We start from the raw sequence: 19,265 nt of genomic DNA, 5'->3' as shown, positions 1-19,265 counted from the left end.
ATTGCCCAATTATCTAGTCAGTCTAACGCCAGTTAATCTTAATTGACCATTACGTTTTGGAGCACACTTGTACATGGCCGATTGTTCCCTACCTAAATAACGATAGACCATTGGTCAGGTTTCAAGTGTGCCCTGGTAAATGTTTGGTTAAGATGAGGTAATTTTACAGATAATTATGTAATTATTACCAAGTTTATACTACATATTCGGTCAAATAACAAATTCAACACGAAAATAGTTTGAAAAACGATATTTTATGATGTAACAATGTCCAAGCATTCCTCATTCAATACCAAAAAGTTAACCATATCAGTCCTTAAAAAAAAAAGTTGGCATCATAAATAAAAAAAAAGATCAAACCAATATTTCACTAACTTAAAAGTAGACTAAAATTTTAAGCACGTTTGGTTCTCCACAAAAAAACGTGATAAAGGTACTCATTGATTACCGGAACTTAAACATGCAAAAACACTGACATAAATAAATAAACAAAATCATCACACAATGTTACTGGTCTTTACAATTTTATTTCAGTTCTATACCACAACAAGACATCTAAATACAGACGTTCTATAATATCAGATATGAACCCATATTTTTATATTAGTTTCTAACTAAAAGATCACACGTACCAGACCCTGTTGTGAAAATTTACTTTGAGAAATAACTAGAGACTACATGTGTAGCGCTTGATAGTATTTTATAGATATCTGTACATAATATATATTGTAATCGATTGTGATTGGTTCCCTTGAAATGATGCATTTGAATTGTGCAATCAAATATACTTCCTGGAATGATTAATCAATTTTGATACATTTCAGCACATTTCCTTAATTGATTATGTGATAATATCAGTATTACATATCAGGGAGTTGATTTTATGTGATAGGTAACTGAAATAAACAATTGTTTTCTCATGAAAAACAAGTATATAACTTTATTCATACCATATTTTTTTTAATATATTTTCATTGTTCCGAGTTTTAACGAATGAATTATCCTGAAGACTGCGAGAATCTTCCCACATTCTTTTTACTAGTTCCTGCAGTCTTGATGATGCTTTTATCTAGGTCAGAATTTCTTCAATCTTAATACATAGTAGCCACATGTACGAATAAAACAAAACGATATAGTCATTGTAATCACATAGATAAACACCGGAAGTTCAATTCCTAATCCATCCAGTACATCACGTGATGTTATCGTCAAGTTTCCGTTATCAATGCATTGTGGGTAAATACCGACGCTGGTCTCGTAACACCTATGGAAAGGGTGACAATTCAAATTTTAATTATGTAACGAATGTGTGGGAAAAGAGATCATGTAGATGGATTTCTAAATACAAAAAAAAAAACAAACAACATTTTGACCAACAGATGGAGTCGATAACATACATCTGTCGTTCGGAAGTGAGAAAAATACCAGGATTTCAAAATACTCATCTCATCTAAATGCACGTCTCTTTGTACTCATTACAAATAGTTTGTTGGAATAACGACTATTTCATAATAACAAACCAGTAAGTTTTCATCAGCTGATTCAAAGAATTAGATTTAATTATTTCGCATGTTTAAAGAATGTGAAAAATCTATTGCTTTCTTTTTTTAGATAACTCTAATGTATTACCTCATAGGGTCTATGTCCACCAACAGGTACGTCATTGTAGCTGCGGAGGGGTAGTGAAAGAAAGCCAAATATTTACCCCAAACTAGCCATTCTGGAGGATTGACTGTATAAACCCCTCCTACATAAAAGAAATATCGAGTCAATAAGTGTGTGACCTCCACGGCTGGAAATTGATAAGTCAAAAAACAACAAGGAAATACTAACATGTCCAGATAAGTATAATGAAAACTCAAATTCAATAAAACTAGGACAAGATATTGACAAAAGAAAGATTTACAAGGGGGCTGCTGAAGACCAGGTGTTCCGAACGAAGATGTCAACTAAAAACTATCCTCCGTATATTTCCTCTTTGATTTGGACGTATTATTCATGAAATATATCCTTCTTGGAAAAGAAAGTTTCCATAATAAGAGATTGAAAGCATTCTTTCAGTTTAGAATAGGGCATGGTATTGTACGGTGTTGAAAAGTCAAATGTTTTTATAGAAGAATTTATTTAGAATAATGCCCAGGAAAATCATCATAATCCACGATAGTCGCATGGTCGCAGACAGTGGTATTGAGTTTTAGGTTAACCTCTGCAAAAGATTTTGTCAAAGACACAGAAAAAAATACTGCCCAGTTTCATCAAAGTTAGAAGCCAAGAGGATGATTTAGGAAAATCAAATGTGATCAAAAAACTGTCAAAAGATTAATGGGGCGGTCCACTGGCTCCAAGTTTCCTTATATCCGAAGAACGCAAGGTACATGTGTTTATTCTGAACCGTGTCACTGTTAGAATACATTATGTTCAGTAGAGATAAAACATTAATTTGTGAACATCATTCAGCTGTCTGGGTTCCGTAGATGAAGCTGAAAGTCTATATTTTGAAGCCTACAATGCTAGTTAATGATTGCACAAAGGTCCATGAACCATGGAGAACAAAACATTCCTTGATGAAATTTCAACCAAGATATGACATCTATGACACTAAACGACTGTCAATGTGAAAATAACTATCAGTATTATTTTCCTTAATCTTCATTCTGATTCGTACCTAGGTTTAGAGACACATTCAAGCACATGAATACGACGACCGTATTGAAGCGCAGGTCAGAACTACAAAATCCGATCACAAGGGCCACACTCTGGAATAAAACATAAAGAATTGTTAGGGTTCATGCATTAACATGGACGTCTGAAAATAAACAATAATCCCCTATCAGTGTGATACTTATCATTATATCAAATGATGTTTTTCACATTTTCTAATTGTTATTTATAACTACGTTCTACTGTGTGGTATTACCTTTAGATGACGTTCGGATGTTGATATATATGAGATTTGAAGGGAATTGACTACCTGCATCATTAGAGTGTAAAGTATTCCGATACTCAGGAACACAAAATAACCATCCACCTCTCCCAGTCCGACGACCCAGTAGATCATTGTTATCATTAACACAGGACTTATCAGCACAAGTGGTAGTTCACTGGTCATCTTAGACAGGTAGTAGGCGGACAATCGGTAAACTCCTGCTGACCGTTCCTTTCTCACCACACCTCTCTCAGTATCAACTACAACAACACTTGTAATAAGATATATTTATTGCAAAAACATGTGTCAAATCCCATCTTATTCCCCCAAAAAGCCATTGTATACATGGCAATGATTACATTTACAAACACATATAATTCTTTCGCACCAAGCATTCAATGAGCTTGATATTTTTTGTAATCTATTACATTTGTCACTGAGACAGTAGTGTCATATGCCCCAATTTATTGTTAAGTCACTTCAACTATTGCTTCTTAATTCCGTAATCCACTAAGTCGAAAATAAGATGGTGTTTCTACTTTCAATTCTTTTGTATTATCTGTAACATCTTCTAAACTTCCTGTAGTCCATTTTCCAGCTGGGAAACAAAATAATCAAGAGTTTTAATTGTTATAATTTCACAGCAGCAACATTAAGCTTTTTTAGAACGACAATAATTCCTCGTGATATCACGTCTTTATACTTACAATGTCTAACTGTAGTTAAACACGTACTATATCCCAGGAAAACGAAGGTGAAGAACACCTGTTAAGATAAAAAAAGAGTTTTTTTATGAGTTTGCTCAGTTATGATTATGTTTCAACTAATTTTATGCCAAGAAATGCTAACACTGTTGTCATCAACTATGACCATATTATGTCCGTGGAATGTACTTAAAATTTTCACAGAATGTAAGCCAAACTGCAAACGAGAAAAGATGAAACAAGCCAGACAAATCTTGTAAAATTTGTTTCACCACAATAGGTGTGTGTTCCGAAGGCCTAAATTTAGCATTTCAACTGTTGCATATCAGAGATATATCTACGATATGTGCTATTACATTTAATTATGTTTTTACTGGCTGACAAGATGAACTTTGATCGAAATGGCACTTCACGCTTTCACGGAGATTAAAACGCACAAATTCCTTTGAAAATAATAAACCAGTTACATTATAGTTATGAGTACATGGTTTCCATATTTTCTAAAATTGACAGTTATGCATTGTTAGGATACTCCTAAATATTTTGTCACAATGTTTACAATTGTGTTACTATAAGTTTATTGTGGAGGTTACTTAACCGTAACATTTTACTCACATACCTGTTATGCATGTGCTTCAGGTAACTAGGAACTTGTCAGGCCAGTGTGGGCCAGCGTAGGCACCAGGAAGTTCTCAGGTAAGTTGGGAACTTGTGCTTAACATGCACTTACAAAGTATTTTGTGGGAAACCCTAGGTCGGACTGGGCAGTACCAGACAGAACTTAGAAAGTGGAGGTTGTGGAGCTCGTCACCATGAATATTGGGAGTTCTGTCGAGAGGGCCTAATTCCAGGAATTAATATGTTGGGAGTCTAGAACTGGTACCTGTCGATATGACATTTTATTACCTGGGTACTAATGGTGACTGTGTGTCATTCTTCCCATTAGGAAATATTCTATTTGCTTATGCAGTATGAAGTTGGGCATGTTTAATGCTCGAACTTATGTTGTTCTTTGTTCTTATTTGGGAATGTTGCCATATTCTATGATAGTTACTCATTCTGGAACGTAACATTACTGATGGGGATTGACTACGATTAACATGGCCTGTGTAGTGATGAAGCAAAAAACGTTTGCCCTTTTGAAACATCTGGTCTTATTATCCATGTACTTTTGCTATTTGGGAGTATCCGTGTAAATTCCGTTTCTACATATTTTGCCCCAGTTTAATTGAGTTTCAATTAAGATTCTGCTGACATGTGGCATCCTGACATTAATTTACTTTGTTGATTTATATTTACTGTTAAAAGTTACCAATTACTAGTATCAGTATGTTATGTTTCTTGTGAAACACGTGGGTGTGCCATCAGATCTAATATCTAGGTAAACATTTTCTACCTCATCTGACCTCTATCCAGTATCATTACTCAACGCCATGGATATGTTTATAACTACATTAAATTTGTAAATGAAAAATGAATTGTGCCTTGTTTCTCAAAACCACTACGAATCATTAACACTTGAACCCCAAGAACATTAATTAGTAGTTCTAATCTGATGTCACATGATACCCAATTTAAAATAATTTCAAACCAGAGTGATGAAAGCGAATAACTTAGTTGTACTACTTTTTCAAGTCCAGAATTGATATTTCAAATTTATCAAAATACAAACCAAACCGAATTTGTCTCTTGCTGTCGTTTCTTCATTCCCTATTTGGAAGAAAATGAGTGATGCTGTAACAGCCAGTACACCAGGAACGAGGACATCCAGTACAGAAAGGTTTCCTTTTACTTGTTTGAATGATCTCCAGTTTAGTATTGCAAACTGAGTCCAGAACGAAGAAGGCCATCGATGTGTTTCTCCATCATCAACAATATCAAGAACAGTACAGCCAGATGTTTCTATCAATGGAAACAGCAATGTACATTATAAAGATCTATTTATAGGAAAAACGTCAGACTTATATTACTGAAGCACAGTTGCAATCAGACATAGTTAAAATCAGTTCTTTGTCTTTTTTAAATATCATCTTTAAAAAGCCAGAAAGCGTACCTTCATTCCCCCGAGGTTCCACGCCGTTTGTGTGATAGCTATAAAGAGTCTTTCCATCTGGTACAGTGTTGTTATATCTGTAACTTAATTAAATGCTATCAAATAACATTACAAATGCCTATATGACGAAGTCTGAGTAATGAAAGAGAACAAATGAAATGAAGTCACTATTAAGGTGTTATACTACCTTTTCTGTATAGCCCCTTCATTGATTGTACAAACGGTGTCGCAGTCTGACGTAATTACATCCACTATATCAAAAAATATTAAATAAGATATATTAGGCAGGTATCATACACGGGACACAGTAGATACCAATTCTATTTTTGATACAAATAATAAACAAATTAATTACAATTTTTTTAAATAAAAATTTAGAATAAGAATAAATTTCTCTGCCAACTGATAAAGCACAGTGCACCAAATAGCTGTTGCATTATAGGAGACGACTTAAGGAAATGAAATTTGACAATGTTAAAAAGCAGATATTGGATGCATTAAGCGGATAATAAATATGATTGTTAATTTTCAATATTGGGTGTTTTGAATATGTCAGTCCGTGTGAAATGGTACCATTATTCATGTATATTAAAAACATGACAAGAATAAAAAAAATATCTCGGCCTCTTTAAATTGTCAGTCTCAAATTGTTGTTAAACATGTCTGTTTTGTCTAGGTAGGTATCAATAAAACATCGTATTCCTGTTACTATGAAATATGGTAACAGAATAGGTTTAGATTTTAATTGTTGTTAAAAATTCCGTCCTTTACTTACACAAAATATCGGCAGGATTATATTCGTCTAGAAATGATATTCCGAGACTAGTCAGATAGTTTAGTGCAGAGTCCGCAGGGCCAAAGTATACTACCTGGATTGAAACGGATTATGATGACACAACACCACCGTATTATCTTTTAATAGGGGTTACATGCTCCGTAGATCAAATTAGAGTAAACGTGAGTTTAATTTTGCTAACATGAAGTTTATATCTTTTGAAAGACTAAGATGAATTGAAATTGTACAAGTATCATAATGAAAGTTATAACTATGATTGATATCAATAAAACAACACAGAAAAAACTTTTATCGTGAAAGTGCAGATTATATGGACATATTAATCCATATCAAAATAGAAGTTTTTAATCCAATCCTTGTACACAATGATACCTAACACCTTGTGTAAAGGGGAAGACGTGGATGTGTGCTTTACAGACAAATTATCCGACACTCATACATATGTGTATATTCTTTACTTTAATAGATGATGTAGCAAAATACAAACATATAACGTAGTAGGACCGTTAGAACTTTGTATCTTATCACATAGCTATTACAATATAGGAGACGACTTGAGGAAATTTGGCCGAAGTCAATGATACATTATAGATGGGGAGATGTATTAAGCGGATAATTTAATACGTTTAATAATTTTCAATATTGGGTGATTTGAAATATGAAGCTGTGAAACATTTGTATCTTACACGAGTGGTTGTTAAAAAGAAATTTACCTGTCCCTCAAGTAAAAGCAGTAGGTTGGAGAACATGTGGAAGGCTTGACTAGAAGGCTGGTGAATGGTTGTTACTAATGTCTTGTTGTAATTCGTAGCATAGTCTCTCAGCTGTACCATCAAGTCATGTGCAATGCTCGAGTCTAACCCAGAGGTAGGTTCCTGATTAACACAAGGAAAATTCCGTAGCAATAAACAGAACTATTATGTTGTAAGTGTTTTCCATAATATGAAATTTCTCTGTATTGGGATATCAAGGGAAATGGGATTATACGTGATTTGAAATAGCGATTTTCGTCATATTCGGGCTAAAATTGAATAAGATATAAGGTAATATTGCACTTTTAAACAGATCAAACAACTAAATGCGCAATAATTTCTAAAAAAAATCAGATATCCGCCTTAAAAATCAACATGTTCAATTTAAAAATGATTCAACTTCCTGCCACCGTTCATTATGGAAAGATAGATTTTGTATTTTACAAAGGAAAAATTGTATAAGAAGAGAGCAAAACCATATCAGAATATTTTTGACGTTCGTGCAGAGTTACCTCCCCGCACGGAGCTTTCCTACTTGATTTTATTTTTATGTAAGCATGGCGGGTATTACGCGCACCTCACGGAAAGAAATTGCTTACAGGGGAACTGTGGTGAGTTCTTATGCGTAAGTAATAGTTCTTTTTGTATTATATTAATATTATTTAATTGATGAAATGGTGCTTGAGCTGTAGTTTTTAGAGATCGCGTAGTATCGTTGTAGAATTTTATGGAAGCGCACTGCAACCGGTGCAAGGGAAATTTTAACCCATTTAAACATGCCAAGAGAATCATTTAGCAAAAGTAATTTTAAATGTTAATTATTAACAGGGATAATATCAATTTTATTTTTATTTATTTATATTTATTTGTTTATTTTTTATTTATCGAAAAACACATGAGGAATAAATAGATTCATATATACTATCAGTCTATAACTCCCATCGTCACACACTTACAGAGTATAGTCATGCATCATTTTCACCACTAAACACACAGCATTTTGAGTTGCACACTATATCTTAACTATCATAGACACTATGTAACACAATCACTCTAAACATATATTTATAACTTGCAGCCATACTAGCACTCCAGCATTGTTTCATATACAAACAACATCAGCATCTGACATCAACGTCATCATATACAATCATCATCCTCGTCACACATTAGTATCATCACATACCATCAGCATCATTATGGTCACCTATCAACATTAGCATCATCACACTTCAGCAGCATTACACATCCGCATTATCACATACCAAATCAGCATCGTCACACCTCAACATCATCATATATACCAACATCAGCAGCATCACACAGCAGCATCACACATCCTCATTATCAGCTTCTTCACACACTTTAACTTCCATGCATAAGGATGCTGCAGATTCTTAGACACAGTCAACATCATTATCTTCATCATCAAGCACACATAGACATGCTAATTTCAGTAATTTCTCCATAAACTAGTATGGACTCATAATAAGTGAGCAACTGACAGCTGTCACTATATCACTATAAGATAAATGTTCCTAGATATAATGAAATAGACAAATAAAAAACAAAACATGTGATGATTTTTTTTATAATTCTTTAAACAGCAGACAACTATTAGCTGTTAATAATAAATGTAAATCAATATCAGAAATACTGTCAGTTCTTACCATTGCTTGTGAAGTGATTGATTCTAAGGTGACCGATAAGGCCCATAGGCCTCTTGTTTCTAATCTTAAATTAATTTTTCAATGTATTTTTATGCACAATATGCGTACCTCAAGTGATTTTGCTTATTATTTTAGATTTATGATCTTTACATTTATTTACTTCTTTTTTTTGTTTGATATTTATGTATTTTATACATCCGTCAAATGACAGGACATATTATGGTATTCTCGTCTTCCATCCGTCCATCTTCCGTCCGTATGTCCCTCTGTTCGTAAACATTTATGTCCCAGCGATTTTGGAATTTATTAAGCCTTAACAGATTTCTTTTAACTTTCATTGCAAGCTTAAGTACAATCAAAGCTAGATTGAGTTTGATTTCCATGATTTTTGATCCACAACTTTTAGAGTTACGGCCCATTAATGTCTGTAACCTTTTCAATGTCGGTGCAATAACTTTGCAAAGTATTACGCAATTACCATTGAAACAAATGCAATATATTATATACAGCATAAATAGTGTAGGTAATAGTCAGACAAAATCACAGGCGTATTTCGTGACCTGAAACAGGCTCTTGTTTTTTTTTTTTTTTTTTCGTGTGACAAATTAAAATGATTGTTCAATATATGAATATTGTCAGCATTCCATTATACCTTCATAGATCCCTATTAGGATAAACTGACGGGACAGAGCTTGTTTGTTACACTATCAGAATAATGTAAATCACTCATACTGGTGGAGGAATTACAGTGATTCTAGCATTAAGTTGTATGGTTGCCAATTTATTTGCAGATAAGTCAATACCATTATTACTATTGCAGCCATGGTCTTTTGATGGCGTCGTTAACTTCACCTTGTCAGAATATCCTAATGGGGCAATATTTTGTACATCATGTGAGAAAAAAAAGCATATTTACAAAATTAATAACCAGAAGTAGCAAAATCACAGGGACTTTTCGAAATTATTTTTATTATCTTAATTATCTAGACAAGCCATTGTGGCTACATATAAATATGCAAGTGTTTCTGACTTCGTTTTGAACAAAAAAATAGTTGTGGAGTGATGGCTTTTGATAATGGATGTATGTATATCTAGTTTTGATATATGCTTTATTTGACAAGGAATGTCAATTTATTGTTGTTAATAAAGTTACTGTTTCAATTTTGTTGTCATTGGTCCGTTTTTCCTTGGGCCGGAACTATTTCGGAAGGCGTCTATTTGCATCAACACTGCATCGTCATGCCGGTAATTACGGGCTTAAAATAGATTTTCTGTTGACCAATTTCATTTGACAGATGGGATTAAATCCCTAATGCGTCATATCGAGCGTAATAGCTTATTGGATAAATATTTATAGCAACCTATATTGAACTTGGGGAAACCCGTTCGTCCGCCATGGTGTTTCACGTTGTAATAGCAGCAAGCTGCAAGATGAACTCGAGTAATTTTACGGATGTTTCCTTTGATTGCTTTTCATTATAACTACTGGAGCATGCATAAAACATCCTTGTGTCGTTGTCACGAAATGTAATAGATGTAGCAACAACCATTTGTACCTTAACTTTAATAAAAACATGCCAAATGTCGTATCTTTCTAATGGGAAGCCTGTTACGACGGAGATGTGAAGGGGACGTAACTCTTGGCGAACGACTACTATGTTCTGATATGATCTAACCGTTGTTTTCTCATGCGTGCCTGATGTTCTCTTGTATGACGTAAGCAAACAAAACAGACGTAACGCGACACGGTTTTATCTTGTAATCTCCCTTAGAAAGAATTATCAGAGAAAACACGAAAGCGAAACTCTGGCTGTGAAAAACTGCTAATTCTTTTCAGTATACTGAATGGAAACACTAATGGTTGAATTTATAACTATACACTACTAAATCAAAAAGGCAAACAGAAAGAAAATGCATATGTGCGCCAACCATTCTGTAAATTAAAAAAAGTAATGAGAATATAATTGATGTGTGGGTCTGGGTATTGTTATATCGGTGTTAACTCACATCTATCAGAAGTAGGTCAGTGTCTCGGTATTGTTATATCGGTGTTAACTCACATCTATCAGAAGTAGGTCAGTGTCTCGATATTGTTATATCGGTGTTAACTCACATCTATCAGAAGTAGGTCAGTGTCTCGGTATTGTTATATCGGTGTTAACTCACGTCTATCAGAAGTAGGTCTGGGTCTCGGTATAGTTATATCGGTGTTAACTCACGTCTATCAGAAGTAGGTCAGTGTCTCGATATTGTTATAACGGTGTTAACTCACGTCTATCAGAAGTAGGTCTGGGTCTCGGAGAAGTTCACATGCAATGCTTGTCCTTTTCCTTTCTCCACCAGATAAACCACTATTAAAGATGTCACCAACAACTGAAAAATCACCAATATGAAAAATGCAATCAGTAGAATGCATAACTTGTCACTTCTTTTGTTACATTTCTTTGAGTGCAAATTTTTCATTATTAACTACACAGAAGTTATGCATTTTGAATCGGTGTCTCCAAACTAGTTGGTGACTACCCAACTGAACAAAATACGAGAGGCTATACAGATACATATGTATGCGTATCATACAGAGCAATTAGTGTGTAGTTCTTCCCAAGGACACAACAGTGACAACAAAGAAATTGACGTTTCTTAGCTTTATGAGACGAATTCATGAGTCAAGGTCCCGGATCTCAGAATTTTAGATTCGAAAAATAGATTGGAATAAAGTGCTGATAAGGAAGGAGTTAATCCTCAGTGCAGGTAAGTATGTACATCTTTGATTTTAAAAGGTTGGGTTGTACATGACAAAATGAATTAAACAATCATGTAAATGTTCTGCGATCGGGATAAAGATTCGGTTCGATGTGTCTTTAAACTGTTTGAATTTGACAGCAAACCTAATCCCACAAGGATTCAAAGAAATCCCTTTCAATACATTGGAAGTAGAAATGTATAGACTTAACCTGCTCTCTTTTACGAAACGCAGTCACTAGGACTGTTTTGGTATGAGCCTTGACTCCAGAAATTAACCTTAATGATTGGTCAATGCAATTGTTTTCGTGAGTCAGTAACAAAGAACAGGTCAGTAACAATGAAATACACCCAGGAAAAAATGTAACAATCGAATGTTATCCCGGAACGTACAATAACACCGGAATACATCCCAGACAAACCAGTAACAATGGAACATTATCCCGGAAAAACCAGTTACAATGGAACATTATCACAGACAAACCAGTTACAATGGAAATTATCACAGACAAACCAGTTACAATGGAACACTGTCACAGACAAACCAGTTACAATGGAACGTTATCACAGACAAACCAGTTACAATGGAACATTGTCCCGGAAAAACCAGTTACAATGGAACATTATCACAGACAAACCAGTTACAATGGAACATTATCACAGACAAACCAGTTACAATGGAACACTATCACAGACAAACCAGTTACAATGGAACGTTATCACAGACAAACCAGTTACAATGGAACACTATCACAGACAAACCAGTTACAATGGAACGTTATCCCAGACAAACCAGTAACAATGGAACAGTATCACAGACAAACCAGTTACAATGGAACAGTATCACGGACAAACCAGTAACAATGGAACATTATCACAGACAAACCAGTAACAATGGAACACTATCCCGGACAAACCAGTAACAATGGAACATTATCACAGACAAACCAGTAACAATGGAACATTATCACGGACAAACCAGTTACAATGGAACATTATCACAGACAAACCAGTAGCAATGGAGCATTATCACAGACAAACCAGTAACAATGGAACATTATCACAGACAAACCAGTTACAATGGAACAGTATCACAGACAAACCAGTAACAATGGAACATTATCACAGTCAAACCAGTTACAATGGAACAGTATCACAGACAAACCAGTTACAATGGAACATTATCACAGACAAACCAGTTACAATGGAACAGTATCACAGATAAACCAGTAACAATGGAACATTATCACAGACAAACCAGTTACAATGGAACATTATCCCGGACAAACCAGTAACAATGGAACATTATTTCGTACTACCTAGTTACAATGGGACAACCAGTAACAACATACATTACCTGTTCCAATCTTTTTTATCAAGAAGTAGCTTCGAGGTTTCCTTGAAAACGGTTTGAAGAAGCTTTATAATATTACGGACATTAAATTGTCATGAAAAACACGATTAAAAAAAAATCATTTCTTGTGTTGTGATGAAAGACATTCCACGATTTGATTTTGTATGACTTTTGACGATAGAAACAATACTAGGCCCTGATGTGTTTGTGCATTTGTCTTTATTTTCGTTTTTCCACCAAACAATACCTACCTGTATGAAGACACTTTTCAAGTCCTAGGGATTTCACGATGCTGTCTATTTGTTGCAATTTCTGTTCTTGTGAAGTTGTTTCTGGCATACTTAGAATCGCTGTAAACTTAATAATAAACTGAGTAGTTAGATCACCGATCTACAGGACGGACCGAACAATGATATTGAATTGTTAATTTCATCATGGGTATAACAATTATATACATCAATATCTGAGTATTCTAAGGTATGTAATACATCATCAAAGTCCATCTCGAAATCTTACATATAATGTCTCCCATAACGTCAGGTTGGACAGGAAGACTTCATCCTGGAGAACGTAACCAAGACGACGTCGCTGTTGTTTGCCAAATGAAGATCCATCAAGAGTTATCTTCCCGGAGGTGACGTGAACACTTCCTGCTAAAGCATTCAGCAAAGTTGTTTTTCCAGAACCTTTAATAAATTTTTTATGATATAGCGATACTTTCGGTAATATTACTTTATCAGCAACCTTAAAGGATATGTCGTTGATAATTGTATAACGCAAGACTTTACTAAACCTTAGGGCTTCGTCAGATACGAAAGTTGCAGTCGCCGCAGTATCTCAATAAGTAAAAAAGCGAAATGGAACGGGTAAGTTCTTATTATAGTATAGTATACTTGCGAACTTCGTTCATAATATCAACTCGTTTCCCTTAATGAGATGGTGATATTACACAGATAAAACAATATTTTACATGGCAGATGTCGATTTCATAATGGTAAATGGACTTCACTGAACAAAACCTCATTTCCGTTGCAACCACATTTGTAAGCATCATACATTCCATCTTTCCAGGCCCGCTCATTTTGTACTTATTATGCTGAAATGGTCTTGAGGTCATACATGCAGGCAGCCTGGACAGATTGGGCCTATCATGCATATTTTCACATAGATTCTTAAGATTGGTAAAACGTATATATATTTAAGATAAATAGATACATGAACATGTATTCATGCAGTGCATTTTAATATTATGGGTAACGTTTCGGTGACTACACGCTGCCTTATTCATAAACAACAGATGACATGTTCAGTATCCGTGAATTTTTAAATCTTAATTTATCCGTGGTTTGTACCTTATATTTTGCGTTTACATCTCTCATTAAACCTTTTCAACTTTAAAATGCTCAATAAAGTTGTTTTTACTTATCAAACTTGTTTATCAAACTTATTAACTTTAAATTGCTCAACAAAACTGTTAACATTAAAATGCTTAAACACCCGTTAGAGTTTTCTGCCCTTGGACTATGCCAATATGTGCTATATATCGATTAATACTTTTTCTGATGGAAAATGTCTCTTGCACCACTCTCGCGTGGAATTCGTAAAAGTGCGCTAAATGTTTAATGAACCTAAAATGTATTTTATTTGATATCAGGAAGTAGCTCTTTCATCTACAAAACTGTGAAAAAGGAAAAGATGAAAAATCGCCAACTACAGACAATGATAAGCTTAACATGAAAACAGAACATATATCCTTTTCTTGGGAATTCTCACTTTGTGAGTAATGTGAACATATTTGTATACATTAACACGTTTTTTATTGGTGCACATTTTATCAGCTTGCACACTAGACACGGAATAATTTGGATTTAACTTGTTCCTTGATCATGATTCCGTTTTGACCATGTCAAGTTGTAGTTAAACCTGTTTTTCTGATACAGTGCTGTCTACTAAATTGTTCTTTTTGTATCTAGATTAGGACAATAGAGAGCCTAAACAATCCCTTATCTTTAGATTTTTATAAGTAACTTTGCAATAGGTGAGCCACTTTTAAGACAGCCACATGTAACATACAAGGTAATTCCAGGCAGCATGCTCCATAGTGGTACAAAAAGAACAATGAACGACATCACAACTTGTATTTTCAGTACCCCCTGATACCATCGTATTAAGTGGGCGACAATATCTAGACAGTGCAAATATAAGACCTTACAAAAATGACGAAATAAGAACATGCCAGCGAATAATAAAGTGCTCCATCGTGACTTGAATAGAAGTAAATTTTATCGAAATTTATTTGAAGAGACTCATACCTGAATTGTACTCACGTACTACTTTTTAGAACATTTTTTTACCTGTAATAAATTCTTACCTGTAATGAAAATTATTCATTCGATTTGTCCATTAACATATACACTACAGGTTTTTTTTCTTCATACTGGCCATCAAAATTACCATAAAATGGATTTAAATGAAAGGAGGCACGTATATGTGAGACCGTATGTAAATGAACCTCAGGTGGGGACTTCATTTGGTAAGACATATGCTATTGAAAGACTTTACTGAACTAAAACAGTTTTATGTGAATTAATCTGACAATGACATGAATCATATCAACCCACGTCCCTGAACGATTTAGGAAGATTTCAGTAGGTCTTCTCAGCCATACCATTTCATCAGCTTTCAGTACGCAGATTAGGCTTCAACATCCTATTTTATATAACAGTTCACTAAAGCCTATCGTGTCGATGATTTAGACGGGTTGGTGTTTCAGGGATCGAGGTAAAATTTTGCTATGGATATTTGAGAAAATCAACAACCAATTCCGTAACTTCGTCAAGTTCTCTCATGAATCCATTTCTTAGTGAATTGTGATCACATTTCGCACAGAATACTGTCAATGTGTAACAATGGAGAGGAAATATCTCATCTGAATTTGACAATTATTCTTATGTTCATGGTAGTGCGTGCGTTCTTGTGTTAAAGGCATTTTCTAGTTGTATGTCTATGAAAGTGTTTTAAACTTCTGTTATATCAGAAGAAAACGCAAATGTCTGACAAATACCACATCTATTAATGTATTTAGGACTGGATGTACCATTACCAGAAGTCTATTCAGGAGATTCTGTGTGAACTGTATACACCATGCATTACTTACCACTAGGACCCATAACAGCCAAAATGTTTCCCATTGTCGCTACTCCAGAAACATGTTTCAGTATTTCTTTGGGGTGATTAACACATAAATCAGTGAAAACCAGACCAGTTCGTTTATACTCCATCTTTGTTAAAGCAGGTGTAGATGTGTGGTAATGATGCCTCTTTGTATTTCCCTCAAAATATCACGATACTGCTAGACTCAGTCATTGAGTCAATAACACAACTTCTCATTCCTTACAGTGTTAATCAAAGTACTGAAAGTCCTACTTCACGATATCAAAGACGATTTGATTCAGAAGCATGCACCTGTAAAGGTTTGCTTTAACAATAAATTTCACATACTAGTTGTACAGTCATTGAGTTATATATCACAAAATTACAAAGGTGTGTCCCTCTCTTGATGGTGAGGGCGAAATACTTCGGTATAGAGTCGACAACCACATTAAAATTCCGACGAGTTACATTGTCAGCAGTACAAATGTGAAATTTCCTTTCACTCAAATGAAAGTCGCCGATTAAAAGGTCACGAGATTTCGTTGTTTACGACTATGAATCCTACAAAATAAGGTTAAAAAGTTAGCTAGTGGGATCACACAATGTTACACGATGTCTGCGCGATGTGTGCACGATGTCTGCGCGATGTGCGATTTTGTCGCATATGTGTATGATTGTACCGTGATGATATGAAGTGTATAATTTCAGCGCCATTAAAAAATATTAAATAAAACATGAAAGCTATCTATGGCAAATCTAAAATATAAGGCCAGTTTCTAAATGAGAACGAAGTGAAGACCAATCGAACCATCAGGCATACAACAAAATACAAAATACGTCGAACGGGAAAAGTAACGTTACAAAAGATTATACGTGTGCATGTAATTTTATTTCAGGAATATTGATCTGATAGTTGAAATACTCTTAAAAAGAATTGAATTTTACACTTTTAATTTAATTAGATTAAATTCAATTTTATTCCAAGGGACTTGCGGTCTATTGGCACACACACACACACACACACACACACACACACACACACACACACACACACACACACACACACACACACACACACACACACACACACACACACACACACACACACACACACACACACACACACACACACACACACACACACACACACACATGCTTATTCACATATTTATCAGTTTTGATTATAGCTTTAACACACCTAATTACAGCTTCAGCGTGACCTTAGCACATTTTCCTCAGATTAAAACACAGCTTTATCAGATTTAAAACACAACTTCATCACGCTTTACCATAGCTTCATCAAAGCTTTATCAAAATCAGCTTATTCAGATTTAATCCAGACTTCATCAGACTTATACATAGTTTCATCAGACTTAAGTACAACTTCATCAGACTTAGGTACGCTTCATCAGACTTATGTACAACTTCATCAAACTAACGCACAGCTTCATCACACGTAAATACAGCTTCCTGAAACTTTATCACAGCTCAACAGAGTTAAAATCTTCAACAATAAAACACAGTTTATCCCGTCTAAACACAGCTTCATCAGCCTTATCATAACTTCATCAATACCTAATACTTCGACTTAGAAAACAGCTTTATAAGACGACTGAAACACAAATTCATCAGATACAGTCAAAGTTTTATCGGACTTAATCACAACTTCATTTCGCCTAAACACAGCTTCATCAGACTAAGATAAAACTACATCAGAAAAAATCTTCATCAGATTTAAGCACAACTTCATCAGACTTAAACACAGCTTCATCACACCTGAACATAGTTTCATCAGAATAAACACATCTTCATCAGTCTCAAACACACCTTCATCTCCCCTAAACGCAGAATTATGAGACTTAAATACAGTTTCATCATTACTAAAATTCAGCTTCATCAGACTGAAAAAAAACAGTTTCACTCTGTTCCATTAATTGCCCCAATAGAACGGATTAATAAAATGGCATGCCTGCCCTATCTGAGTGTACAAAACATAAGGCATGTGAACAATCATATCTAAGTGTCACACTCAAACTATTTTCAAGTATAGGCAACACGATGGACATTAAATGTCCTAAACGGAAACATGAAGAATTCATTGTGTGTAAGGGTTATTATCATGATAATATCTAAACAGATCTTCTGAAAGAATCTGCTTTCAACCTTAATGAACAATATGCAGGATACCCATCACAAGATGTCGAAAGTATTTCGCATTGATTGCTTGCTCAAAGACATAACCGTGGCAGTACACGACAGTACACAAGGCATTGCTTGATATGAACTTCCGGTGAATTACAAACGTTTGCGACTAGGGATCGACCTACACACTTCAGATTTTCCCTAAGTATTGTAAGTGTCAATACTCAACAGCAAAACACCACTATGACCTTCTATCAATAGGTGCATTAACGATTCATAGTTATCGACTATTGCGACGTATGTGTGAAAAAAATCAGGCCGCAGCAAAGACTATTTTCTGTTGGTCAGGAGGAAACAAGCACATCACACTTGTTTCCAGTGGTTGTTGTTTTTCCTTTTTTGTTTTAATTTTTTGTTGTTATTTCCTTTTTTTTTTTTTTTGTTATTTTTTTGGGAGGGTGTTTGTTTGATTGTTTTTTCCATTATAATGTTAGTAAAATGGTTAATGTTTTTTTATGGTTTACGTCAGATTTAATGCCTCTGAAACCAGGAAGTTTTTCTCTGTGCTGCTGAATGAAACTTACTTGCTAAAATTTAGAATATGAAACTTGACCAAGCAATCAATTAAAATGACATTGGTATGCTCACGTGCACACGATAACTTCTGATAGCTATCTATACGGTTGGTTTCAGTGGTTTTAATGACTATTTGATATAGAAACAGGCCATATATATATGGAAATGATATGACATAGTGACATATTATTTCACTTAACTTTATTGCAGGTCGAATGGAATTTTATATAAGGTCGGTATATTTATCAGAAACATGTACGAAAACGAAAGCTTGAACATCAATAAACTAAAAAAAAAAACTGAATTAAAAACTTCTGGCTTTCATGAATTGTGCCTGTCCGGTAGATCATTTGATGCTGAAGTGCCAATTGTATAGGTACCAATGAACAGTGAACCA

General features: G+C 34.6%; 1 protein-coding gene across 1 annotated transcript; it reads right to left on the bottom strand.

Annotated features, from left to right (window-relative positions):
* Positions 1-1,629: 1,629 nt before the first annotated feature.
* On the bottom strand, positions 1,630-16,278 carry LOC132564208 (uncharacterized; the record flags this gene model as incomplete). The annotated part of the gene is made up of 13 exons (XM_060228884.1): positions 16,155-16,278; positions 13,514-13,683; positions 13,249-13,354; positions 11,174-11,274; positions 7,193-7,354; positions 6,459-6,552; positions 5,871-5,934; positions 5,684-5,760; positions 5,303-5,532; positions 3,634-3,691; positions 2,972-3,186; positions 2,666-2,756; positions 1,630-1,747 (listed from the first exon to the last, which is right to left on the bottom strand). Coding segments are annotated over exons 1-13 (1,610 nt in total), but the record flags the coding sequence as incomplete, so codon positions are not given.
* Between the last annotated feature and the right edge of the window lie 2,987 nt (positions 16,279-19,265).

Source organism: Ylistrum balloti, unplaced genomic scaffold (genome assembly GCF_031769215.1).
Source record: "Ylistrum balloti isolate Yb309-2 unplaced genomic scaffold, AGI_CSIRO_Ybal_v1 Utg372060, whole genome shotgun sequence".
NCBI classification, from domain to species: Eukaryota; Metazoa; Mollusca; class Bivalvia; order Pectinida; family Pectinidae; genus Ylistrum; species Ylistrum balloti.
This window is presented reverse-complemented; position numbering and strand designations above follow the sequence as displayed.